Here is a 22,911-nt window from a genome sequence, read left to right as displayed (position 1 = left end):
AGCATACTTTGGGTTCATTTTAAGCAAGCAATACAGTAATTTTTATACAACAGTTGAGTTAAATAAAACTACCCAGCACGTTGGGCAAACATTTAACCCAACCACTGGGTTAAAACAACCCAATTGCTGGGTTTGTTCATTTTCAACCCAACATGGGTTGTTTTTAACCCAGCATTTTTTAGAGTGTAGCTTGACTGGCTCAGATATCAGCTGTCCCAGCAAGAGGTCGCTTATTCAAAACAAAGGTGTAGCTTGATGACGCAGAATCATGGGGTGAGTTGTCTTCACGTTCACGATTAAAGAATCAGGATGGGACTTAGGCAGAAATCATGTTCATGGATGAGATTATTAACGTTACTGTAGTATGAAGCAGAGCAGGACTGAGTGCTGTGAGAGCTGAACGAGCACTGTTTTATCATATTAGATACATTTGTGTGTTGAAAGTTTTTATAATGCTACTCTATGCGTTCGCTTTGGCAGCTGCTACGAGACACTTATTGCACACTGCAGTAAGCTACATCGATATTAGGCATGGTAAAAACATGGTATTGCTGTAAATCAAGAAAATTAGATTTAAACAATAAGACTTACTGGGCCCTATCATACACCCGGCGCAACACGGCGCCAGGCGCGACGCAAGTATTTTTTGCTAGTTTCAGCCCGACGCAGTTATCATTTTCACTGCGCCACGTTCTTTAAATAGCAAATGCATTTGTGCCTATTTGTGCGCCTATGGGTGTGCTGGTGTGAAAACGAGGTGTGTTCAGGCGCATTGTTGGCGCATTACTATTTTGAGGCAACTGAAATACACTGCGCCATTGACCAACTGAAATCTGGTCTAAAGTGAATTGCGCAATATTTCTTTCTTATTTAAAGAGTGTGTTAGTAATATCGTTAAAATAGGGCCCACTGTGTTAAACTATATAACATGATTAGTCTTCTGTCGGTGAATGTATTCATCCGAAAAGTTGCTCCCCTGCCTAATAAAACACAATATACTAAAGCATCTTTGGTGTTTCCATGGTTTCTACAAATTTAATCCGGAAACCGAGGGTAACACGGTATGATGTCATTGATAGGCGACGCATGGACACATCCCATGTCCTGGTTAAAATTGGAAACATTTGGGATAAAGTAAGTACACAAGTTAACAAAATATATAACAGTGTTGTAGTGGTTTTTGGATATTTTAATCCAAAAATCCTACATATTGTGCCAATATTTAATGTCAATGTTTTTACTTATTCGACAAGTTGCCGTGTAATAAGCAGTACAGTCAGCCATTCATCATCCAGCATCTGTATCTTGTTGTGGTTAATTTTGCGATAATGGCTGGCTGACTGTTATGTGTATGTTCAATTGCTGCTTCATGCTTGCCATAATTTTTACTCCTTATGTTTTGAGGTTTGACAACAAATATAAGAATACTTCATGATCTAACATCGCTGTCAATTTCGAGTACTTGGGTGCCTTTGCTCATTCATACTAGTAGAATAAAATTACAATAAAAAATAAAAATATGAAAGTTTCATGCAAGACCTACCTTTCCAGCTCAGTGCTCTATACCCCCAACAAAACTAAGAATGATTTACACATGCTACATATTAATAGTGTTATCAATAATTTATCCCTTCATGCTTCTAAGAGTAAATGGAAACAGCCTGGAAGGACTGTTTCCTCCCTCTCACTATATTTGTTGTCAAACATATTTCTTTACAAGTCATTCGGAAAGTTTTGTAGCATAAAATGGCAAAAACAACATTGAAATTTGTTTAGGGAATGGTGCATGACTGATTGTAAATTGAATTAACTGGATAAATATTCACACAGATAACACAGAGTCACCACAGCGTTCAAGTGTCATGTCAGGATTTTCTGTCAGTGTCCTTTTTTTGGCTGAAGGTTTTTCTGACACCTGACTTGTGGGCTATAATGCCAAAGTGGCTTATTTCAATTTGCTCCTGGCCTCCTGTTCTGGCCTTTGTCAGATAGTGTTTCAGCACAGTGAAATGACTGTGGACATGGTATTCTTTTACACTACGAAGAGCATGAAATTGGTATTAGTGTGATGGTAATGGTTGCTTCTCCCTCACTTGTTCTCCTCTCTCTCAGTAAACTGCCTGTTAATTGTGTTTGCCATTAAAAGATCTCACACTAGTGCCTGCCTTCAGCTCCTCGAGTGTGGTGGGGTGATTTGACTGGCAGGCGTGAAGGTGCCGTGCGGTGCGTATTTGAAATGAAGGTTGCTCCTGAATCAAATGATGATGGTCCCCATCATGGCTTTCATTTCACCCCTCTTTATTGGCCCCACTGCACTGGCGTTTTAATCAGTGTTGTCACAGACGGCTTTGAAGGACCTTGGCTTGAGCATGCTTTGTAGTTCATATCAATGTTTTAAAATACTTTCATGTTTGTGAAACACAACAGCATGATTATCTTTGCTTTTTCTTCAGTTATGCTGTAAAACTACATATTATTCAGTGTTGGGGAATGTTACTTTTAAATGTAACTGTTGAAATATTGAGTTACTCTGGGAAAAACAAAAACAAAACTTTTTTTTATGGAAAGTAAGTCTTTTTCTTTGCTTCTAACTGTCAGTGGAGGTGCTTTGGAGATGTTCAGCTTACAGCCATTTTATATATTGGAAGTAGGGACGCACTGATATGAAAATTTTGGCCGATACGATAACTGATATTTCTTTATATTTGAAAGCCGATAACCAATATGTTGGCCGATAAACCTAAATCCATTTTTATATAATTTTTGACTCTGATTACAATGACAAAAGTTTCACCATTAAAAGCCATGTCCCAAGCACACAATTATAATGTTCTCATTATAATTTTATGTAGCCTATATGACAAACTATATTTTCCTTTTTGAAGTGACTCCATTCATATTTCAAGCAATTCAAAACCATCATGGTGAACAGTGTGCATCTGAAATGTCTCAGCTGAAGGAAATAATCCATTATTTATGGGCTTTAAATTGTCGGCCAAATTTTCTTATTGGGCCAATAACGATAACATTAAAAATGAACATATATCAGCCAGTACTGATATGGTGGCTGATATATCTTGCATCCCTAATTGGAAGTGCTAAAGTCAATTGCGCAATATTTCTTTCTTATTTAAAGAGTGCTTTAGTAATATCGTTAAAATAGGGCCCACTGTGTTAAACTATATAACATGATTAGTCTTCTGTCGGTGAATGTATCCAATGTATCCATGTATCCATTTTTTGCAGTGTTTATCCCCAAAAATCATTTGCATGTCATGATGTATATAGCCACAATGTATACCAAGTATAAAAAATTGCATAACTATATTTACACAGGAACAATTTAAGTCACACATTATTTTAAGTAGTTACATTGTAGTTACATTGTACTTACTCAAATAACTACATGCACTTACTATAGAGTTATGGTTAGGATTAGAGTTTGGTTTGGGGTTAGTTACTTGTAATTATGCATAATTTACTGTTATTACTGTTACTATTACCATGTATAATTTCACTATATAAGCACAATATTTATTCCAACATAGGTGAGGGAAGGGTTTTCAGTTCATTTGTCAGTATATAAATTATAAAAAATAAAAAAAATTAAAAAAAACACTTTAATTTGTGAAAAGTAATTTGGCTGTTATGGTGTGAATTTAGCAAGTAATGAGATACTTAAAGGAACACTCCACTTCTTTTCGCGCTTAAAAATGACCAAAGAGTTTTGATATTTTTCCTATTTAAAACTTGACTCTTCTGTAGTTAAATCGTGTACTAAGACCGACAGAAAATGAAAAGTTGTGATTTTCTAGGCTGATATGGCTAGGAACTATACTCTCATTCAGGCGTAATAATCAAGGAACTTTGCTGCCGTATCATGGCTGCAGCAGTGCAATGATATTACGCAGCGTCACAAACGTCTCCATGGTTGCAAGGCACGTTCCCTGTGCAAGCAGGGGCTCACGGGCACTGCGTAATATCATTGCACTGCTGCAGCCATGATAAGGCAGCAAAGTTCCTTGATTATTACGCCTGAATGAGAGTATAGTTCCTAGCCATATCAGCCTAGAAAATCACAACTTTTTATTTTCCGTCGGTCTCAGTACACGATTTAACTACAGAAGAGTCAAGTTTTAAATAGGAAAAATATCAAAACTCTTTGGTCATTTTTAAGCGCGATGCTAACGGTCTAATCAGATTCAATGAACTGTGCTAAGCTATGCTAAAAGTGGTACCGCCAGAACCGGAGATCGGCTGAATGGATTCGAAAACGGTAAAACTCAACTGTTTAACTCTAGGGGAGTTGGAAAATGAGCCTATTTTCAAAAAAAGTGGAGTGTTCCTTTAAGTAATACTAATCTGATCAATAATCTAATGAAAATAATAATCTGATTATGTAACATGCATCAATTGTAATAGCATATAATAACATATCATAATGGTGCAATATGAATTGCATTTCAGAGACAGCATCTTAGAGAGTATGTAGAACCATTACAGCAGTCATGTGTTTACTTTAGCCTATAGTATAATTTTTTTGTGCATTCATTGAAAAAATGTTATACATCATACTATATTGATCATGCATTGATAAGTCCTTTGAACAGTTTTCATTATGTATAACTGTACTTCAGAGTATCCTCGCCTTGAACCCAAGGGTGAAGACTTATGCAAATCTCCATTCCACTGCGTCTAAGAAGAATGAGAAGAAGCACTGGAAGAGAAATCCAGAGAGGAGCTGCGATGTGAGTATTGTAATTAATAAATAAATAAATAAATAAATAAGACAAGCTCTTCTCACGGGCTGGTGAGAAGATGTGAATTTTTTTTCCAAACTCTCACATACTACTGCCTTTGAGTTTTAGATTAAATATTAAAGAAACAGCCAATGAGAAGAAGAGCCTTTGTCATGGCATTTCAAACTTACATGTCTTTCCTTGTTTGTGAAATGTTTACATGCTGCCGATTGTTGCAATGCGTTATAGTCACAATATACTTCTCAGCCTGATGAAAATTAGAGGTAAAAGAAGAATAACTATAACCTATTTAGATGTTAGGGCTGGTTCTCTGAATCTCCTGGAAGCTGTAGCCCTAATATCCTCTTCTGTGAGCAAACTTCGTCCCAGTTTACCGATGATAATGAGTACTCTGTGATGTAGTTTATGGTGTGGTGATTCAGTGATTATGTCGGTGATGGCTGTGATCATATTACTCTGATGAGCAGTAATAGGGCCGAAGATTATAATTCTATAATTAGTTCCAGCCGCCTAGTTTGTCCAATTATTGTAGAGATTCAAATTTTGACTCTTTCTGCCCTTTTGCTTACAATTTGTCAGTGAGTAATTCTTTAGCACTCATCAGAAAACTGCAGCAAAAGCCTAAAGGAGACATTATGAAAATGCATCATAAGCAGATGCCCCCTCCCCCTCCCCCCAAATCCCCCAAGTGGATTAATATTCCAAATTTCCTCTCAATTATTATCATATCCTGTGAGTCAAGGCTCATAAGCATATTCAAATGTTCATCTTAAATGCTATTTCACCATGTGGTGACTGTGTTGATGAAATACCAAATCTTGTTTCCAGAGCTTGCATATTAATTAGCTGTTAAATTATACTACCAATTCCCAGCACTAAGCATTTTGTCTAATTAATAATAATAAAGCCCCCAAGATGTTGGATTAGACTAATCCTTTGCAGGGGAAAATGCTACACATAATTTCAAGAGAAAATGTCAATGGTTATCCCAGTCCCAACAATGCCTCGGTGTAATTGGAAATGTAATTATGTTTCATTTTACCACACAGATGAGTTTTAATACCACACAGAAGCTTTGAGATTAGTATACTGTGAAACTGGGTTGACCAAGGTCAAGTATTTTTGCATTTGTAATGACAACACATAATAACACATGGTGCTCTATATTCTATGATAAAAGTTGCTGACGACAGAAACTTCTCATACTTCATTATACATAGTATGATGATATGGTTGTTTGATTTGTTGACTAGACAACACATCTAAGAGGAGACAGTTACATATATATTACCCATCTTTAAAATGTTTTACATATTTAAGAGGAATATTTAATTCCTCTGCTGTTATTTTTCATTAAACATTTTATATTTTAATCTTTCTAATGATAGTGTAAAAATTCCATGTTTCTTTGCCAGTAGTCTGTTATCACGGTTTATGGTGGTTAATTCTGACTATGGATTGGTGATATACTGTTTATTTTATTCATTTATTTATTTTATTAAATAATAATATAATTTATTAAATAAAATATTGTTACCGGTAACAGTACTGATACCTCTATTAAATGAAAAGTTTTTGTAGTTTCTAAAGATCAAATACCAAAAGTACTTCAAGATTGATCCACCCATCCCTATTGCTGAAATGCAGTTGTATTATGTGCTGTTAACATATGTTATGCTCATGACAGAGCAATGTCAGATTGATTGTGGAGAGAGTGAAAACATGCTCCAACTCCAACATGCTCAGAAAAGGCTCAGAAAACCCGTGCCTCACTCCAGGCAAAACTGCACAACTCTTCCTCTCCACACCGCTCACATATTCTGCGATCAAGTAAAAACTATATATAGTCAGATGTTTGAACGTGGTGAGGTTATCATATATTCCGTGAAATCTTTTGAGTGGTATCAATGATACCAGCAAATCCTTCTCGTGGCAATCAAGGCATCACATTGAGGCTCCGTTTTGTTGTGCAATGTAAAACAGACTGTATTCTGGATTTGTCGTTTCTGAATCTGTATCTTGGCAGAGGTTTCTGCAACACAAGTTTGCCAGTAGAAGAAAAGAATCCAGTGGAGGTTCATAAAATAACTATATCAGAATATCAGATGGCTCAATGGATTGGTTTCTCTTATTCACCACCCATCTGTGTTATAATAAAATATAGTAACTCTCTCTCATGCCATAAATTAACTCAGTCTGTGAAATCGAGTTAGCCTCAATCTCAATCGTGTTGTGATTTTATTTTCTTGGCGCCATATATATGTGTGGGGGAATTTGCTGGCTGCTCATCCCTTTGAATTTCATTAAATAGCTTAAGTCAGTTGTCACAATGGCTTCTGTGAAACTGTATTAGCTTATGGAATAAAGAAAACAGCTTAAGCAGCTTGAACTTTGCTTCCTAAAAAGGGAGGGGTGGGGGAATCCTCTTTAATGTTTCTCTGATAATGTCAGCCATGTCATGTTACAGTGTTAAATGGCACCAATTAATCCTTCCGTTTTAAAGTAGAAACTCATAAATCTTTAAAAGCAGGATAATCTCTGAACAGTCTACTCAACGGCATGATCCTACACTGCGGTCATATTTAAATCTACAGCATACAGAATATTCTGTATGTTCCTTAAGATTTCTAACTATTTAGAGGATGTTTGGTTATCTTTGTGAGTTAATGATTGTTTAAGTTTCTCTCCTTAGCAGTGGTCAATATAATCAGGATATTTGTAATGTTTTATATAGAAATAAATAATTTAGGGTATGGCCCTCTAAGGTTCAAAACCAAAATGAAGTCAAAACAAAAGGTTGATCTTCAAACACTAGACCTATTTAATACTTCATATTATATTAGAGACATTTCAGAGTCAGAATCCTTATTTTCAACTGCCGCAAAATATACAGAAGCTTGTGCACTTTCCCAAAACAGTATATATATATATATATATATATATATATATATATATATATATATATATATATATATATATATATATACATATATACACATTGTATATATGTGTGTCTGTGTGTACTCAGAATATTCAGAATATTTTTAGCATGGATACGACAATGTCAATACAAATACAAACACTGATATGCTGCTGTGAGAATTTGACACATACTGCTTCATATCAAATAGCATATATAAAATTTCCCATAACAGATTTGTACAGGTGGAGCTGGGGACGGTGGAGGTGAACTATAGTGAATGCCAACCATCTATTTAAATATTGAGCAGCAAGCCAATTGGTTGTAGATGTGACATGAACCAATCAGCTTGTGCTGTGTAGTCAACAATGTAAATACCATCAGTTGTGTTAAGGACCTGTCAGTATGCGTCATCTGGAGTTTCATGACAGAACTTGGTGTTTTACCCCAAAATGAAAATTCTGTCATCATAGATCCTTATATTGTTCCAAGTTCCAATGACTTTCTTTCTTCTTTGGTTTCCAGCATCCTTCAAAATACCTTGTGTCGTGTTCCATAGAAGAAAGAAAGTTTTTAAGAAATTATTGCATGTTTAAATTTACGATAACCTAAACAAAAAGTAAAACAATCATAAATCATTTCAATATTTATTGTATGAAAAGTATTTATTCACAGATGTCCCTCATTCATAAAATGGTAAATATGAAATTAGCCTTAGCATTACAAAAGTGTTCTTGAAAGTTACATATAGAGTTACTTTAAAAAATGTTGACCTCACTGTAATAAATTCACTGTGTAATGAATACACACTGACATAAATGTAGATATTTTTGATAAAAAATACTCTCTAAAAATTCAGGAAATGTGCCGCTTTGTCCCAACAATGTCTCTGTGTGTTTTTCACTCCCACAGTCTTGTGTGAATTTGGAGAACAACTTCGATGACATCAAGCACACGACTTTGAGCGAGCGTGGGGCACTTCGGGAAGCGCTGAGGTAAGCAGGTCTCCATGGCAACAGTCACAGTCAATGCAAAGAGGAGTTTCGGGTGGGCAGCCGAAGGAACGTGTGTGCATGTGCGTGCCGTTTCGCGAGGTGAGGACGAGTAGCGTCGTAAGTCATTCTTCATTATTGAGGGAATAGAGGGGTGTACAGGCAGAACTCGGCTCTGCTTTTCTCAGGGATTAATTTGTCTGAGGGAAGCCTCCCTCTGGGCTTTGCCTTGACTCTTCAACCCTGCAGTAGATGCTAAGGCTCAGTGCACAGTGAAAAATGTAAATGTTTAATTTGTTAGTTGAAAATGCTTTTGGGGATCCCAAGACAACATCAGAATACTTGATCATGAGGACCTCTGGTGTTCTGGTGTTGCTTTCTGTTTGTAGTCTTAAAAACATTGCAAATAATAAAAGCCTTATAAATAATCTGGATCTAAAATATATTAAGTATTATCTTCATATGAATGAGACTGTGTGGTATTAGGCATGTTTCCCACTAACATATTTATTTCTGTATCCATGTTAACAGGTTACAGCAAATAGCGTGTAAGTGTTGTGTAGCAGAAGTGTAGTGAAAGTTGAGCTGCAAGTAGTGTTTAGGTACTGAGTCTATTTTTGCACTTGAGACCTGTTTATCAATATAAAGAATTAACTATTCATTAATTTATTTAAAACAGACATAGTTTGGGTTTGTTCTGACTAAATTGCAATTATTAAGTTGTATATAATCTAAATTTTATTCTGTGAAAATTAATTACCATATAATATGATCTACTCCTGTAATTAGATTTCATGATGGTATAGTTTGTAATAATTCTCAAAAGCTCCCTCCCAACAAACATTTTATAAATTATGGCTGATATTAAATGAAAAATATAAATGAAACTCTGAATGTGGTAACCCGTATCACTTTATATTCTGCATAGAGCCTGGGACTGAGTGATTATAATAATATAATATCAAATTTAGCAAGGATTTAAGCATTTTTTTTTTTTTTTTTTTTTGGCAGTGTTATTAGATTTTTTCAAGTGTATATTTTTAAAGTGTATATTTTAAATTTAGGATATACACTACAGTACAAAAGTTTGGGGTCAGTGATAAGTCTCTTATACTCACCAAGGCTGCATTTATTTATTTAAAAAAATATGGCAAAAACAGTAATATTATCGCAATGTAAAATAACTGTTTTATATTTGAGTTAAGTTATTATTCCTGTGATGGCAGCTGAATTTTCAGCAGTCATTACTCCAGTCTTGATTTGGTGATCAAGAAAAATTTGTTGAAAATGTTGAAAACAGTTGTGCTACTTAATATTTTTGTGAAAACCGTGATACATTTTCTATCAAGGATTCTTTGATGAATAGAAAGTTCAAAAGAAGTATTTAATTGAAATAGATTTTTTTGTAACAATTTACTTTACTGTTACCTGTGATCAATTCAATGCATAATTGCTGAATAAAAGTATTAATTTCTTTAAAAAAAATCTTACTGATCCCAAACTTTTGAACAGTAGTGAATTTTGTAGTTATATTGCCCACCCCTAATAGAGCCACACTTTAGATGTGAAACACGAGTCTGCCGTTGCAGTTATGCTGAAGTGACAATAAAACAGGACTTAGTTTGTAGTGAAATGAAAGTGCTAACAGTGTGTGTTGACTTTAGATGAGCCTTTCTCAGTTAACCACAGGATACCAGCGCACTGACGACACAACCGGTAAAGACAGTCAGATTGTTTACCCTTTATCAGTTCTGATCACATCTGATCTGTTTTTCGGACATCTGTCTTCCCAACATAATGGCCTATTCAAAACTATACTGAAATAATGACTTAATGACTTCATTTGAATAATATGTCTTAATTCTGCATGGCATCGAATATGCATGAGCACAGCATTGCATCTGCTGATCATGAATAAAAAACAAAATCCCCAAACCAAGAGTTGGGAGAAGAAAGAGAGCCAGAGCCATACTGGAGACATTAATACACACTTTTGTCCTGCAGAGGTTGGATTTTAATCCTTCTCTAAACGAGACACCCCTGCAGTGACTGTCGGCAGATTTGATGAAAGATTTAGGTTTTATAACCGCTAATAATGCTGGACATGAAAGTCCGAGTGGTGTACACTGTTCTGGTGCTCATCACAGGAGGCTGCTGGCTTATTTGGCCTGTTTGTTGGGCGCAGAGGAAGCCCCAAGTCTGGATCCCCAGTGTCACGAAACAGCCAGGAAGTTGACTCCTCATTAAAGACCACAGATTGGTTCACATAGTGAGGCAAAAGTTACTGAAATACTACTCTTTCATACCTCAAAACTCTTATCAAAGATGCTTCATTATAGCTTCTATCTTCATGTCAGTGAAATCGAGAACTCCAAGCACTTGCAGCATGAATTCACTTTGATTTCAGAATAAATCAGATAATGACTAAGGAAAATTGTGATGTTTCATCCAGAGGTATTTCTTGATGATTATGAGGAAAGGCAGTTTAGTCGTCATTTTGAATTGTTTATAGAACCTACTTTGATATGACAAGACATTTCTATTAAAACTCTAGTTTAAAAAGCTAGTTCCTGACACGTTCCTGACATATATGGTTAATGTAGGCAGGTGGATCTTTGTTATTTTTATTTTGTTCTCAGTTATAAAATAATCATAGAATTTTAACTGCTTGTGGTACATCATGAACTGGTATGTCCAAATCTCATCTTAAACAGAGCTCTGGTTTGGTCAGGTAGGGTTGAGAACTGAGAAGTGTTCTTATATGACTCGCATGAGGGAGGCAGTTGTTTTCTATTTTAATATATTTTTAAATAATTTAAATAATTGTGATGAATTTTCAGCATCATTACTCCAGTCTTCAATGTCATATGATCCTTCAGAAATCATTCTAATATGTGACCTGTGCTGGCAAAATGAGTCGGAATGAGCAAGGGCTAAGTTCGAGCTACAGGTGAAAAATGTCAATTAGGTCAAAATTGAGTTAATTAAGCCCTCATCTACCGATCCCAATGCTCCAAATAGCAATTAAACATCTAAAAGTATCTTTATTTGTGCGTTTTCTGAGAGGAGTACCTTTCCTTTGACCATGAAAAATGTTTTGCTCACGCAAACATTATCTGTTACCTGATCCTTACCTGCATCTTCCGTCAGCCCTCCCTATCTTTCGTCATCTGCCGTCCTTCGTCCGCCATCCAAGCCTTCTCCATTCTATTCCTGCAAGAAAGACATGGTTATTACCTCACCAAGCTAAGTGACTGTTCTACATGTTTGTGTCTCTACTCACCTGCTAGTCCATCTGCCATATCCGTGCCTCTGTCGGATATGGTTTAAACTGGTTTATGTTTACCTGTCTGCCTCCGTCTACAATGCTTCCTAGGATTTGCAAATTTCTATCGCCGCTTCTCTCCCAGCTCGCTTACCTATGGCTTTCTCTGTTCACTCACTTCTTCCGTCACTTTGCCATCCCCGAGGATATCATATTGGACCGTGGACCACAATTCATTTCCCGAGTCTGGCAGGCCTTTTTCAAGCTCTTGGGAGTTACAGTGAGTCTTTCCTCAGGTTATCACCCCCAAACCAACGGCCAGACTGAGCACAAGATCCAGGAGATCGGGAGGTACCTAAGGTCCTACTGCCACCGGAACCAGTACAACTGGAGCCAGTTCCTGCCCTCGGCGGAATATGCCCAAAACTCCCTCCGGCAATCCACCACAGGGCTCACCCTATTCCAGTGCATCCTGGGATACCAACCACCATTCTTCACCTGGTCGGTAGAGCCCTCCAAGGTTCCAGCTGTCAACCACTGGTTCCAGCAGAGCGAGAGAGTCTGGGACTCAGCTCATGTCCATCTCCAGCAGGCAGTGCAGAGACACAAGAGACATGCCGACACCCGAAGAGCCCCGACTTCTCGTTACCACTCAGGCCAGAAGGTGTGGCTCTCAACGCGGGACGTAAGCTGAGTCCCCGGTACATAGGTCCATTTACAGTGCAGAGGCAGCTCAATGAAGTCACCTTCAGGCTGAACTACCCTCACAGTACCGCATTTCACCATCCTTCCATGTTTCCTTGCTTAAACCCCATACTGAACCCTTGTCTTCACCCTCTGGTGGCGATATGGTACCTCCTCCTTCCGACATCGCAGACGAGAAGTCCATCTACCGGGTCCGGGCCATCCTCGACTCTCAACGACGGGGTCCCCGGCTGAAGTACCTCGTAGACTGGGAGGATTACGGTCCGGAGAAACGTTCCCGGGACAACCATCATGACATCCTCAACCCGACACTCCTCACACGGTTCCACTCTGAACATCCGGACCGCCCTGCTCCCCGGGGTCGAGGTAGACTCCGTCGTGGAGGGGGGGTACTGTCATGAAGTCACAGCCTGCACCCTCCAACAACAACACATCGTCACCAGATCAGCATGCTCCACCCTCTCGTTCACAATCCCCGGAGTTCTGATCACCTGCACCTCTTCATCACCTCTCCCTATAAAGACTCTCTTCCCCTGCACGTCTTCATCTGGTCTCATCATACGTACCATACAGACTCCTTAGCTGATCCTTAACTGCATCTTCCATCAGCCCTCCCGATCTTCTGTCATTTGCAGTCCTTCGTCTGCCATCCAAGCCTTCTCCATTCTCTTCCTGCAAGCAAGACATTGTTATTACCTCACCAAGCTAAGTGTCTGTTCTACGTGTTTTTGTCTCTATTCACCTGCAAGTCCTTCTGCCATATCCGTGCCACTGTCCTTAAATAAAGAACTGGTTTATACTTACCTGTATGCCTCCGTCTGTGTCCTGACAGTAAGATAATAGATCCGTGTTGTACAGTAGGTCTTAATATATAGGCTGTCTGTTTCATTAATGTTAATCAAACAATTGTGGAATCATGGTAAATAAATCTTATATATATTATATAATTTTTTTTTTTTCTATAGATATGGGTTTTGAATTGGTTTTTGCCAAATTTGGTGGTATTTCCAGGGATTTTAAAGGCATGGTTGCTAGGTGATTTTGTTTTGGAACCCTCAGAAAACTTTGACTAGAATTTTCTCAAAACTGACTTTGCTGACTCTATCGACTTCAAACAGGTGTAGCTAAGTCATTTTTTATCAGATTCCAACAAATCATACATCATTTTGAAGTTTTTTAATAGAGAATGTGAGAATAACAATCATTCATTTTTTAAATTTGCTCATTGCGACTCATTTTGCCAGCACTGGTCATGTATGCTGATTTGGTGCTCAAGAAACATTTCTTATATCATTGTTGAAAACAGCCTAATACGTTTGTAGAAAATATGACATTTTTTTCAGGATTCTATGATGAATAGAACATTCAAAAGAACAGTATTTATTTGAAACAACTTTAAAACTTACTGTCACTTTTGATCAATTTAATACATAATTGCTAAATAAAAGTATTAAAATCTTACTGACCCCAAACTTTTGAACAGTAAGAATGGTTTTATTTAAGCTCTTATTAAAATGATCTTTATTAATTAAATTATATTAGAAATGCATTTATTATTGAAAGTATCTCATCATTTGGCAATGGAATTGCATTTTCCCCCCTACTATTTATTCCTTAAAAGAACTTTTAACTTTTGTTAGAGAACTGGAACAAAATCACTAAATTCTTAACGATTTCCATCCCTAGTAACAAGAGTTTTCTCTGCACTTGTACTAATGGTCTGAAAGGTGAATTTGGCTTAATATGATACATTCCTGCTTGAAAGCGAGGATCTCAAAGCCGACAGCTGCCTTTAGTGTCTGTTGTCAAACCAATTTCACAGATGTCAGATGAATGAAGTCAAGTAACATGTTGCGTTGTTAAAATGATGAGCTCTAATGAGGAATAACTCCTCTTATTATTCTCTGCTCCACCACACCCCTGACAGAAGCCCTTTTCCTTTTCCTGTATTTTCTTTGACACAGGAGCCACAGTATATAAAGGTGGATTGATCATTAAAACAGTTCTCTCATCCCAGCTGTCCCGGCACCTAGTCTAAAAGGAGGCCCCTTTGATTCGGAGACAGGCTTAATTGGTCGTATCTAAAATGGTTTAAGTAATTAAGATGACAGAGCCGGTCTGTGAGAGGACACTTTCCTCATGTCCTCTCGGAGAGGTCTGGCACCTCTCTAGGGTCCTCATTATGATTCGGTCCACACAAGTTACATGTCCTCACGAGTGAGGATTTTGACGGGTATCTCTCCAAGTTGACCTCCCACACACACATGATAAATTCATCATCTCTACAGAAGAGCGTTTGGGATTAAGTTGGTAGTAGTGGGAGGCAGGAGGTGATTTGACAGCATTCGCTAATGCCCACGTTGGTTTTGAAATGAGCTAACATTGTATCATGTTTTGTTGCACTGAGTAATGTGCATGCTGTGTGTTATTGCACTAGAACAAGTGTGTGCTAGTGGGATCCTGAAGAAACCACAATGAAAATCTAGCTTTTAAAATCTAATGTAAACCTCAAATTTTACAAAACCTCAACTAATGTTATTCATAATTAAATCCAAATTAAAGGTGGGGTAAGTCATTTTTTAAAAAAACACTGTTTGGAAGTTAGTCTGGCTGACACCAACAACAAACTTGTAACCAATCAGCATAAGGGGGCATATGATGATCAAGGAGACAGAACGAGCAAGAGGGAGATTTGGAAGAAAAAAAAAAAAAAAAAGAGAGATACAGAAAGGGAGATGAGACAATACAAAAGAGCTCAAAAAAATATCACTGGAATGAAGGTTTATGACTTCACAAGCGGTTTAGGACCCGCTTTAATATTAGAAAAGCTTTCCAGTGCTGGAGAGAGCTAAGTGGGAAGGCCTGAAAACAGACACTTTGATTCCGCTTCATATGTGAGTATCACTGGGTTTGAGTGTCATTGATTGTCTGGAGCTGCTGTGCTGTTGGCGACCAACAACAAACCTCTTGTTTGTATTTAGTCTTGTGTACTGTATGTTAATTTTTTGAGCTCCCCTGTCATCCGCTCATCATCTGCGCTTTATTTTTTCGTGAAGCAATATTTTGTTTTGCGTCAGCTGTGATAAACTGTGATCGTGTGTAAACAATGGCCAGATAGTGAGAGTTCTGTAGTTAAACTACTGCACACTGATGACTGCTAGAGAATGCTGTGTTTAGCGTCATTGTCAGTGCACTCGCCTCACCTGCCAGCAGCGATTGGGCCGGGGTTTGAGATCAACTCGGAGCACGGTGATTAGGATTGGAGGGTGAGTTTTGGAGGCGGATCAATGAAGAGAGGAATGGGTTTGTTTGGGCTGATTTCAAATATCAACAATGTCCAACAGCGTTTGTGAAAAAAAGCCCACCTATAATTAGAAATATTTCCGATTCTGCACTATTAAGTCTATAAGCAAGTAAATTTGTGGCATTGACAGATGCACAGATGGTTGGATATTCTTTCAAGATGCTCTTTGGATAATTCTTAAATCATGCTGGAGAATTAGGTCTTCTGTTCCTTGAGGTTCATTTATAATTTTAATAAAGTTCAGTCATGACAACTCTCAGGATACATTTTATTAATGTAAATGGATAATGGAATGTACATAGGTTTGGTTTTGGCAGACTAGATCTGCTGGTGCTGCTGATACTGGAGCTATTGTTGTTGTTGCTGCTGCAGCAGAGCAAATACGAAATGGAAATCTTGAAGAATTTAGTGATTCTAAATTCCAGTTCCCTAGATTCCAGTTCCCTAGCAAAATTTAAAAGTTCTTTTAAGACATAAAATTACAGGAAACATGCTGCTGCTGCTGCTGCTAGAGAGCGGGAAACCCTAAACCCCTAACCCTAAACTCCAACCTGCCCCAACGTAGCAGATCTAAACAGGTGGCGCTGGAGAGGTGGGAGGCTAGAATAAGAATTTGCATAATGTGCAGAGATAGTGTATTCATTTGGATGCGTCTTAGTTATAAAGGGAAATAATAATGAATATATGAAATTGATTGGCTAAAAACTATACACTGAACAAACCAATCAGAACACAAATTAGACTTCAGAAACAGAACACGAGTTGTTTTTTTTTGTTTTTGTTTTTTTTTGCACAAAAAACATGGAAAAATTATTTTCATCCTTTTTCTGAGACTTTGTCTGAAATGATACATTTTTAAGAGCCGGCTTTAATGTCAATATGAAATTTACCAATCTATTGAACTATTGGACTATTGAAGTAAATATATTGTAAATTATTTATGCGTGACCATCATCATTTATGTATTTATTTATTTCAATTTGCCCTTATAATCTTTAATCAAAATAACTTTCCCTCTCTCTTGCAACTACTGGCACAAAGGTGGGACAACCACAAATGAATGCCAGTGGGCGGGATCTATGGTGTGATGATGTATGACTATTTGTTGATGTCTTACACTAGAGGCAGTCATATGCAAATATATTTGCCCATGTGGCATCACAGATCCCACAAAATCCAAACAAACCATTTTTGGAGCTTGATTACATTATGATTTATTTATAAATGAGGAGGGCGTTTTAAGTTATGAAACTTGCAAGATGTTTTAATGATACAAAGAATAAGAAAAATGTCACAAGCACTTTAAAAAAAACTTGTGGCATTCAGGCAAAAAGGGGGCAAAGAAATTCCAATATAACTTTTCACAAATTGCAATTTGACAAAAAAAAAAAAATGTACTAAATTAGAAAAATTCAAAATAGAAGAAATTTCATTAGTGTCTTGTGGACTATATTTCATCTGTACAATTTTATAGGATCAGTAGTGTTTGCAACTGTACCACAAGCACTCACTTGTTGTTGTTGTTGTTGTTGTTATGAAATTTGTGTTGTTCTGTTGATTCATGATTTATTCCACAATTGAAATGAGCAAGAAATAGGTGTGTGTGCTGAATCTATAATGGATGTGTGTGAGCTGTTGGCACCGGAACAAATCGATTTTCTGTGTATTTTGCTGAAAAGCTTCCCAAGCCACTTTATTTTTCCTATCCTTACAAATAAAATGCTTTACAATTACCATTTTTTGTTTGTTTGTTTCCCAATAAATTTTTTATATATGTATATTTTCCCCAGTTGGTCAGGTTTTTTAGCATTCCTCAGGCAAATCCTGCAGGCATCTTTATGAAGGATGACTGTACAAATAAAAGAGAATGTAAACTGAAGTGTTACAGGAAGACCTCTGTTTCTGTAGTAAGAGGGAAGAGTAGTGTAGGTCAGGCTTATGTGAGGCTTATGGGGTTGAAAGAAAGCCTTTATTTGTATGCAGCTAAAGACAAAGGCAGCGACCAGATTTCTGAAATGAAAACTGGAGACATTTGTACTTCAGCTATAATTAAATCATTGAAAATTGTAACAGTATCTATGAATTATAAAGGAGGACAGTTGAGGCTTTGTATATTTTAACCTTGATAAAATCTAATGTGATGAACTATGGTCATACTACTCATATTTACATTTATTCATCAACACAAACTTGAACGTGAAAAACTGTTCAGAATAACTCAAGGGCACTCTTGTCTCGTTCCCCTCAAACTAATGCTCATCGACTGCCCATAACATAAGTAAATACACTGAATTGGTATATAATACAACTAAATGAAATCAATAATAATGTTCATCATCTAACTAAGTGGGTTAGTCCAATGCCACAAATAGAAACTGTGAACTGACTATATATAGTGTGCTCAGTTTAATTGCCTTCTGTTCAGTGAGTTTATTATTTTTTAACCTTTAAAAAAACAGATTAAACTGGAATTATACACTGTATGTGAACACCATATTTATTTATTATTTCTTTTTTCACACAAGCATATGCAATAACTAGCGCTTAATTATGGTTTCAGGAGTTATTTAGGCTGTTTTGAATCTAAAAAACAAAAACAAAACAGGGACATTAGATAGTCATAGATATTTGAAATAAATACAGTTCCTTGTCATTTTATGCATTTTGTATATTCCTTCCAGCTGTGCTAAGCGCAGACAACTCTACATAATCAGGTTCATTAGGATTATTGATGGGATTCTCAGTTGAGGATAATTAACAACAAGAGATTCCCAAACGCACTTCACTCCACATGAGCGGATGCCTAGAACTTATTTCCTCAACATCAGTCAGATATGACCTCTGTCAAACGAAATGAGCGTACAACGCTTTGACACTGTAGCGACATGAGGTATTACCGCTGACACAGTGCTGGAGCAGAGTGCATATTCCAGAGGTCATGTTTAGTCTGACCTCCCATTGTGGCTCATTTACCGGCAGGTGCTAAGACCAGGCAACACACGCAAATAAATAATGAAACAAGGTGCTGAATTTAAGAGTGCAGGGGTCAGAGCTTAGCGCTTCTACTGCATTCACACAGCAGAAAAATGCCCAATTTCCAATTCAAAATGTGAATGTGCCTCCAGCGCAGCACTGTGTGTAATGCTAAGGAATGTACTGTAAAAAAGCAAAGCATTATTAGACACAAGCAAATATTTAAAGGCATAAATGCTGTGAGATAAAGTCATAGCTGATGTCACTGAGAATCCCAGTGGCTTCCATTCTTAAATAATGGAAAACTCCCAGAAGCAACAACGTGCAGCATCTATCAGAGATCTCAGTCGCAGCCCACGGGGAGAGCTGTTAATGACCATGCTGGAATTATTCTGCCCTTGAAAGCTAACTTCAAATGCATATTTATTTGAATGAATTACATTTAAGGCCTAAGCTTTTCATTTCTCAAGCAGTGCAGCATTAACTCCATGTTTGCCCTTGAAGTCCCATGCTAAATAATATGATAAAATTTATTGCTTTAAGTTTCTTCCATGCGTTTGTTATGTCAATTAAGTATGATTTTGTAAATACTCCGCTTCGCATTGTGTCTAACAACGCCCTTCAGCTGTGATTTATTCACAGTACAGCACAGCCTCTTGTACCTTACTGGTAACTTATTAGCAAATAATCAGAATAATGAAAATTGCATGTAAACTGGAGTGAAGAGTTGTACTTGCTCCGCAACAGCAGCAACCATAGCTTAAGTAGCAGCAGCATAGCAGATATAGTCCACCAAGACCAAAAATATGTACATTCCATTTACATTAAAATAAAATAAAATGTTTTATAAGCTACCCCAAGAGCTGTCATGACTAAAATACAGAAAACAGGTGAGACTTTACTGACTGCTTGTTCATATGACAAAATTGAGTGTTGTCAGCAGTAGAGTATTTTATCAAAATAAATGAAATTTGTATTTTATATTGTTGTTTAATATAGTTAAGGCCAATTATTAGATCGGATTTATGCCACTTTTAAAAGTACTGTGAAAAGTCCTTACAATGTCTAGATAAACTAAATGTATTTATTACTAAAATCATCCCATCATTTTGTGATTAATTGTGATTAAATCATTTCTTTTTTCCCAATTATGTATTCCTTACCAGAACTAAAAGAATTGTAAATGGAAGGAGCTGGAATCTTTTCAGAATTCTGAACGATTCCAATGCCGTCTCATAATCCACATTGATTGGCCACAGGTTTTAGCCAGAATTTTGATGTGATCCTTTTATTGTGGATGCATGCAGCCCCTCTATTTCGCACTGACATTTGCCTGAATGTGTTTGCTCCCAGTCAGTCAGATATAGCAAAAAATGTGGCAGGTTATTATGAGCCAAACCATTTTTAAAGATGTATGTGGAACTGACCAAGAATCAGATAACTGATCTATGATTATTGCACCATTGTTACACTTCTTGTGTCAAAAAACCATGATATTTTAGCTCGAGGTTTCAACTGGAATTTCACGGTCACAGGGACCTAGTCGAGCCTTACCTATATCCAAAGCTGTTCCGCTCTCTCTCTGATGGAATGTGCTGCATGCATTTTGTTCCTCCTTGAATATTTAATTAGCTGAAGCCAAATTATCCCATGTATAATTTAAAGCAGGCATGTTGTTGTCTAGCAATATGGAGTTCTCTGGTCATTATGAAGTCAGCAGTATTTAAAAGAGGTATCAGTCTTCACCACAGTCAGTGCAAAGACATGTCTTGGATAAAACAAGCATCAACCATTTGTTCTCAGCTCTCCTTTTTCGAAACACACAAAGGGCAAAACTGCTGCACACCATCAGCGGTGCCAGTAGTGTATTTGACTTTCTTGCTTTAGCTTTCTTTGGTGTTTAAATATGTGGTTTTTGCTTTAAAGCAATGGAATAAAATTCTCTTTGGGCCATACTGGTTTTACATATAATTGTGAAGATTTTGAAATAAAAATGTATTGTTTTTTTCATAGATGCCTGAAATGTGCAGATGCTCCTTGTCAGAAAAGCTGCCCCACCAATTTGGATATCAAGTCTTTCATCACCAGCATTTCCAACAAGGTAGCACCTATTACAATGCTTGAACTTGCTCGCTCAGCAGCTACGCCAAACAGAGTTTATTGATGTTGGCTTAAGTGATAATCTTATAATCCTTTGTGTATTATATTTCTCAGTTTGTTAAGCATAAGCACTTATACATGGCTTTATTCGGCCAGGTAAAATCTCCAAAGCACTGCTTGAGTCCATGTTTATTGTTGACGCTATTGTGTGTCTTCTAGAACTACTACGGTGCTGCCAAGGCAATACTGTCTGATAACCCTCTGGGTTTGACCTGTGGCATGGTGTGTCCCACCTCTGATCTGTGTGTGGGGGGCTGTAACCTCTATGCCTCTGAGGAAGGCCCCATCAATATTGGTGGGCTGCAGCAGTTTGCCACTGAGGTAAGGAGCTCAGTTGCTGTTAAGTCAATAGTCTGTTGTGGACTTTAGGGGTACAAATAATGTTCAGATAATCGTTAGACTGAACTCAAATCTGAAAAGTAATGTGAAAAAATATATTGTCTGTTTGAAGTCCAAATCTTATTTTTAGACTTAAATGGTGATTTAATGTAATGATTCCTCTCTGCTCTTTCTGCTGTCTTGTACTAAGTCTTGTACTTTCAGTTCCTCACTCACACCCCTATAACAATCACCAGGCTCTTTTTTAGTTCCTCTGAGAAAAGTCAGTGGGAAAGTCTTTTTCTCTGATGGAAATCTTTTTTTCAAAGGTGTAAATCAAGAACAAGCTCAGGGAGAAAGAGTTAGCCTTTGCTCTCTTGTTTTTTTCTTTAGTTCTTCATCTTTTTGAGGAAAAGTAGAACACAAGGACTTTAGAATTGAGATTTTTTTTTTTAATGTCGCCTGCCTAGTATCCTACTACTTTGCACTGTCATATTTATCTAGCTTACATGGGATTATTTGTTGGTAAATATTTATTGAATTTATTGTCATTTGCTATGATTTTTTTTTTATTATTATTGTTTTTGAAAGAAGTCGCTAATGCTCGCTAAGGATGCATTTACATGATCAAAAATATAGTAAAACAGTAATATTGTGAAATATTATTAACATTTATAAACAGTTTTATATGTTAGTATATTTTAAAGTGTAATTTATTCAGGGGAATTAATTTCAGCAGCCATTACTCCGGTCTTTAGTATCACATGATCCTTCTGAAATCATTGTTTGCTGCTCAAGTAAAATTTCTTCTTATTTTAAATGTTAAAAACATTTGTGCTGCTTAATATTTTCATGAAACTTTCAAATTAAAGTGAAATTTGAAAATGAAAGTTCAAATTAACAGCATTTATTTGAAATAGTATTTATTTGTAACATTATAAATGTCTTTACTGTCCCTTTTTATCAATTTACTGCATCCTTGCTAAATAAAAGTATTAATAAAATTTTTTTTACAAAAAATAAAAATGTATTGACCCCAAATGGTTGCTTATACTAGTGTTTATATTATTTATTAGTTTTGGAATAGTTTATTATTTTGGTAGGGAAAATATGACAATACCGGGGTTAATGCATCACACATTATACAACTTCAAGTCTGATATTGTGTTTTCATTAAAATGTGGATATATATTTGAAGACCTCAGATGCAAAGCCTCTAAGTGCCATCTAAAATTTCCTTCTAAAATGAGAGTTTTTTTTTAATCAAATTCATATGTTTAGGTTCAGTAATTTCATTTTATTGGCAATTCATAGGTAATTTTCATTGCCATTAAAGTGAAATTACTGAACTTAAACTTGGAGGCTTTTGCATCTGAAGTCTTCATTTACTAATACAGCAAGAAAAAGACAGGCCAATTAAGAATTGTTTAATAAATAAATAATTTGTATATATTTTTTATTTGCATACTGAAAGAAATGTACTATATATATATATATATATATATATATATATA

At 36.6% G+C, this 22,911-nt stretch overlaps 1 protein-coding gene across 2 annotated transcripts in view; it reads left to right on the top strand.

The window, feature by feature from the left end:
* The window catches only part of dpydb (dihydropyrimidine dehydrogenase b), a 134,759-nt gene that overhangs the window by 9,216 nt on the left and 102,632 nt on the right, over window positions 1-22,911 (top strand). For both annotated transcript variants that reach the window (XR_010891929.1, XM_067363026.1), the window contains exons 2-5: window positions 4,638-4,748; window positions 8,593-8,675; window positions 20,933-21,020; window positions 21,239-21,400. Coding sequence is in view for 1 of the 2 variants with exons in the window: in XM_067363026.1 (XP_067219127.1) it covers window positions 4,638-4,748; window positions 8,593-8,675; window positions 20,933-21,020; window positions 21,239-21,400 (444 nt within the window). In the remaining variant the exon portion in view is untranslated. The remainder of the gene's footprint in view (window positions 1-4,637; window positions 4,749-8,592; window positions 8,676-20,932; window positions 21,021-21,238; window positions 21,401-22,911) is intronic.

The sequence above is a fragment of the Chanodichthys erythropterus genome, chromosome 16, assembly GCF_024489055.1.
Source record: "Chanodichthys erythropterus isolate Z2021 chromosome 16, ASM2448905v1, whole genome shotgun sequence".
NCBI lineage: Eukaryota > Metazoa > Chordata > Actinopteri > Cypriniformes > Xenocyprididae > Chanodichthys > Chanodichthys erythropterus.
This window is presented reverse-complemented; position numbering and strand designations above follow the sequence as displayed.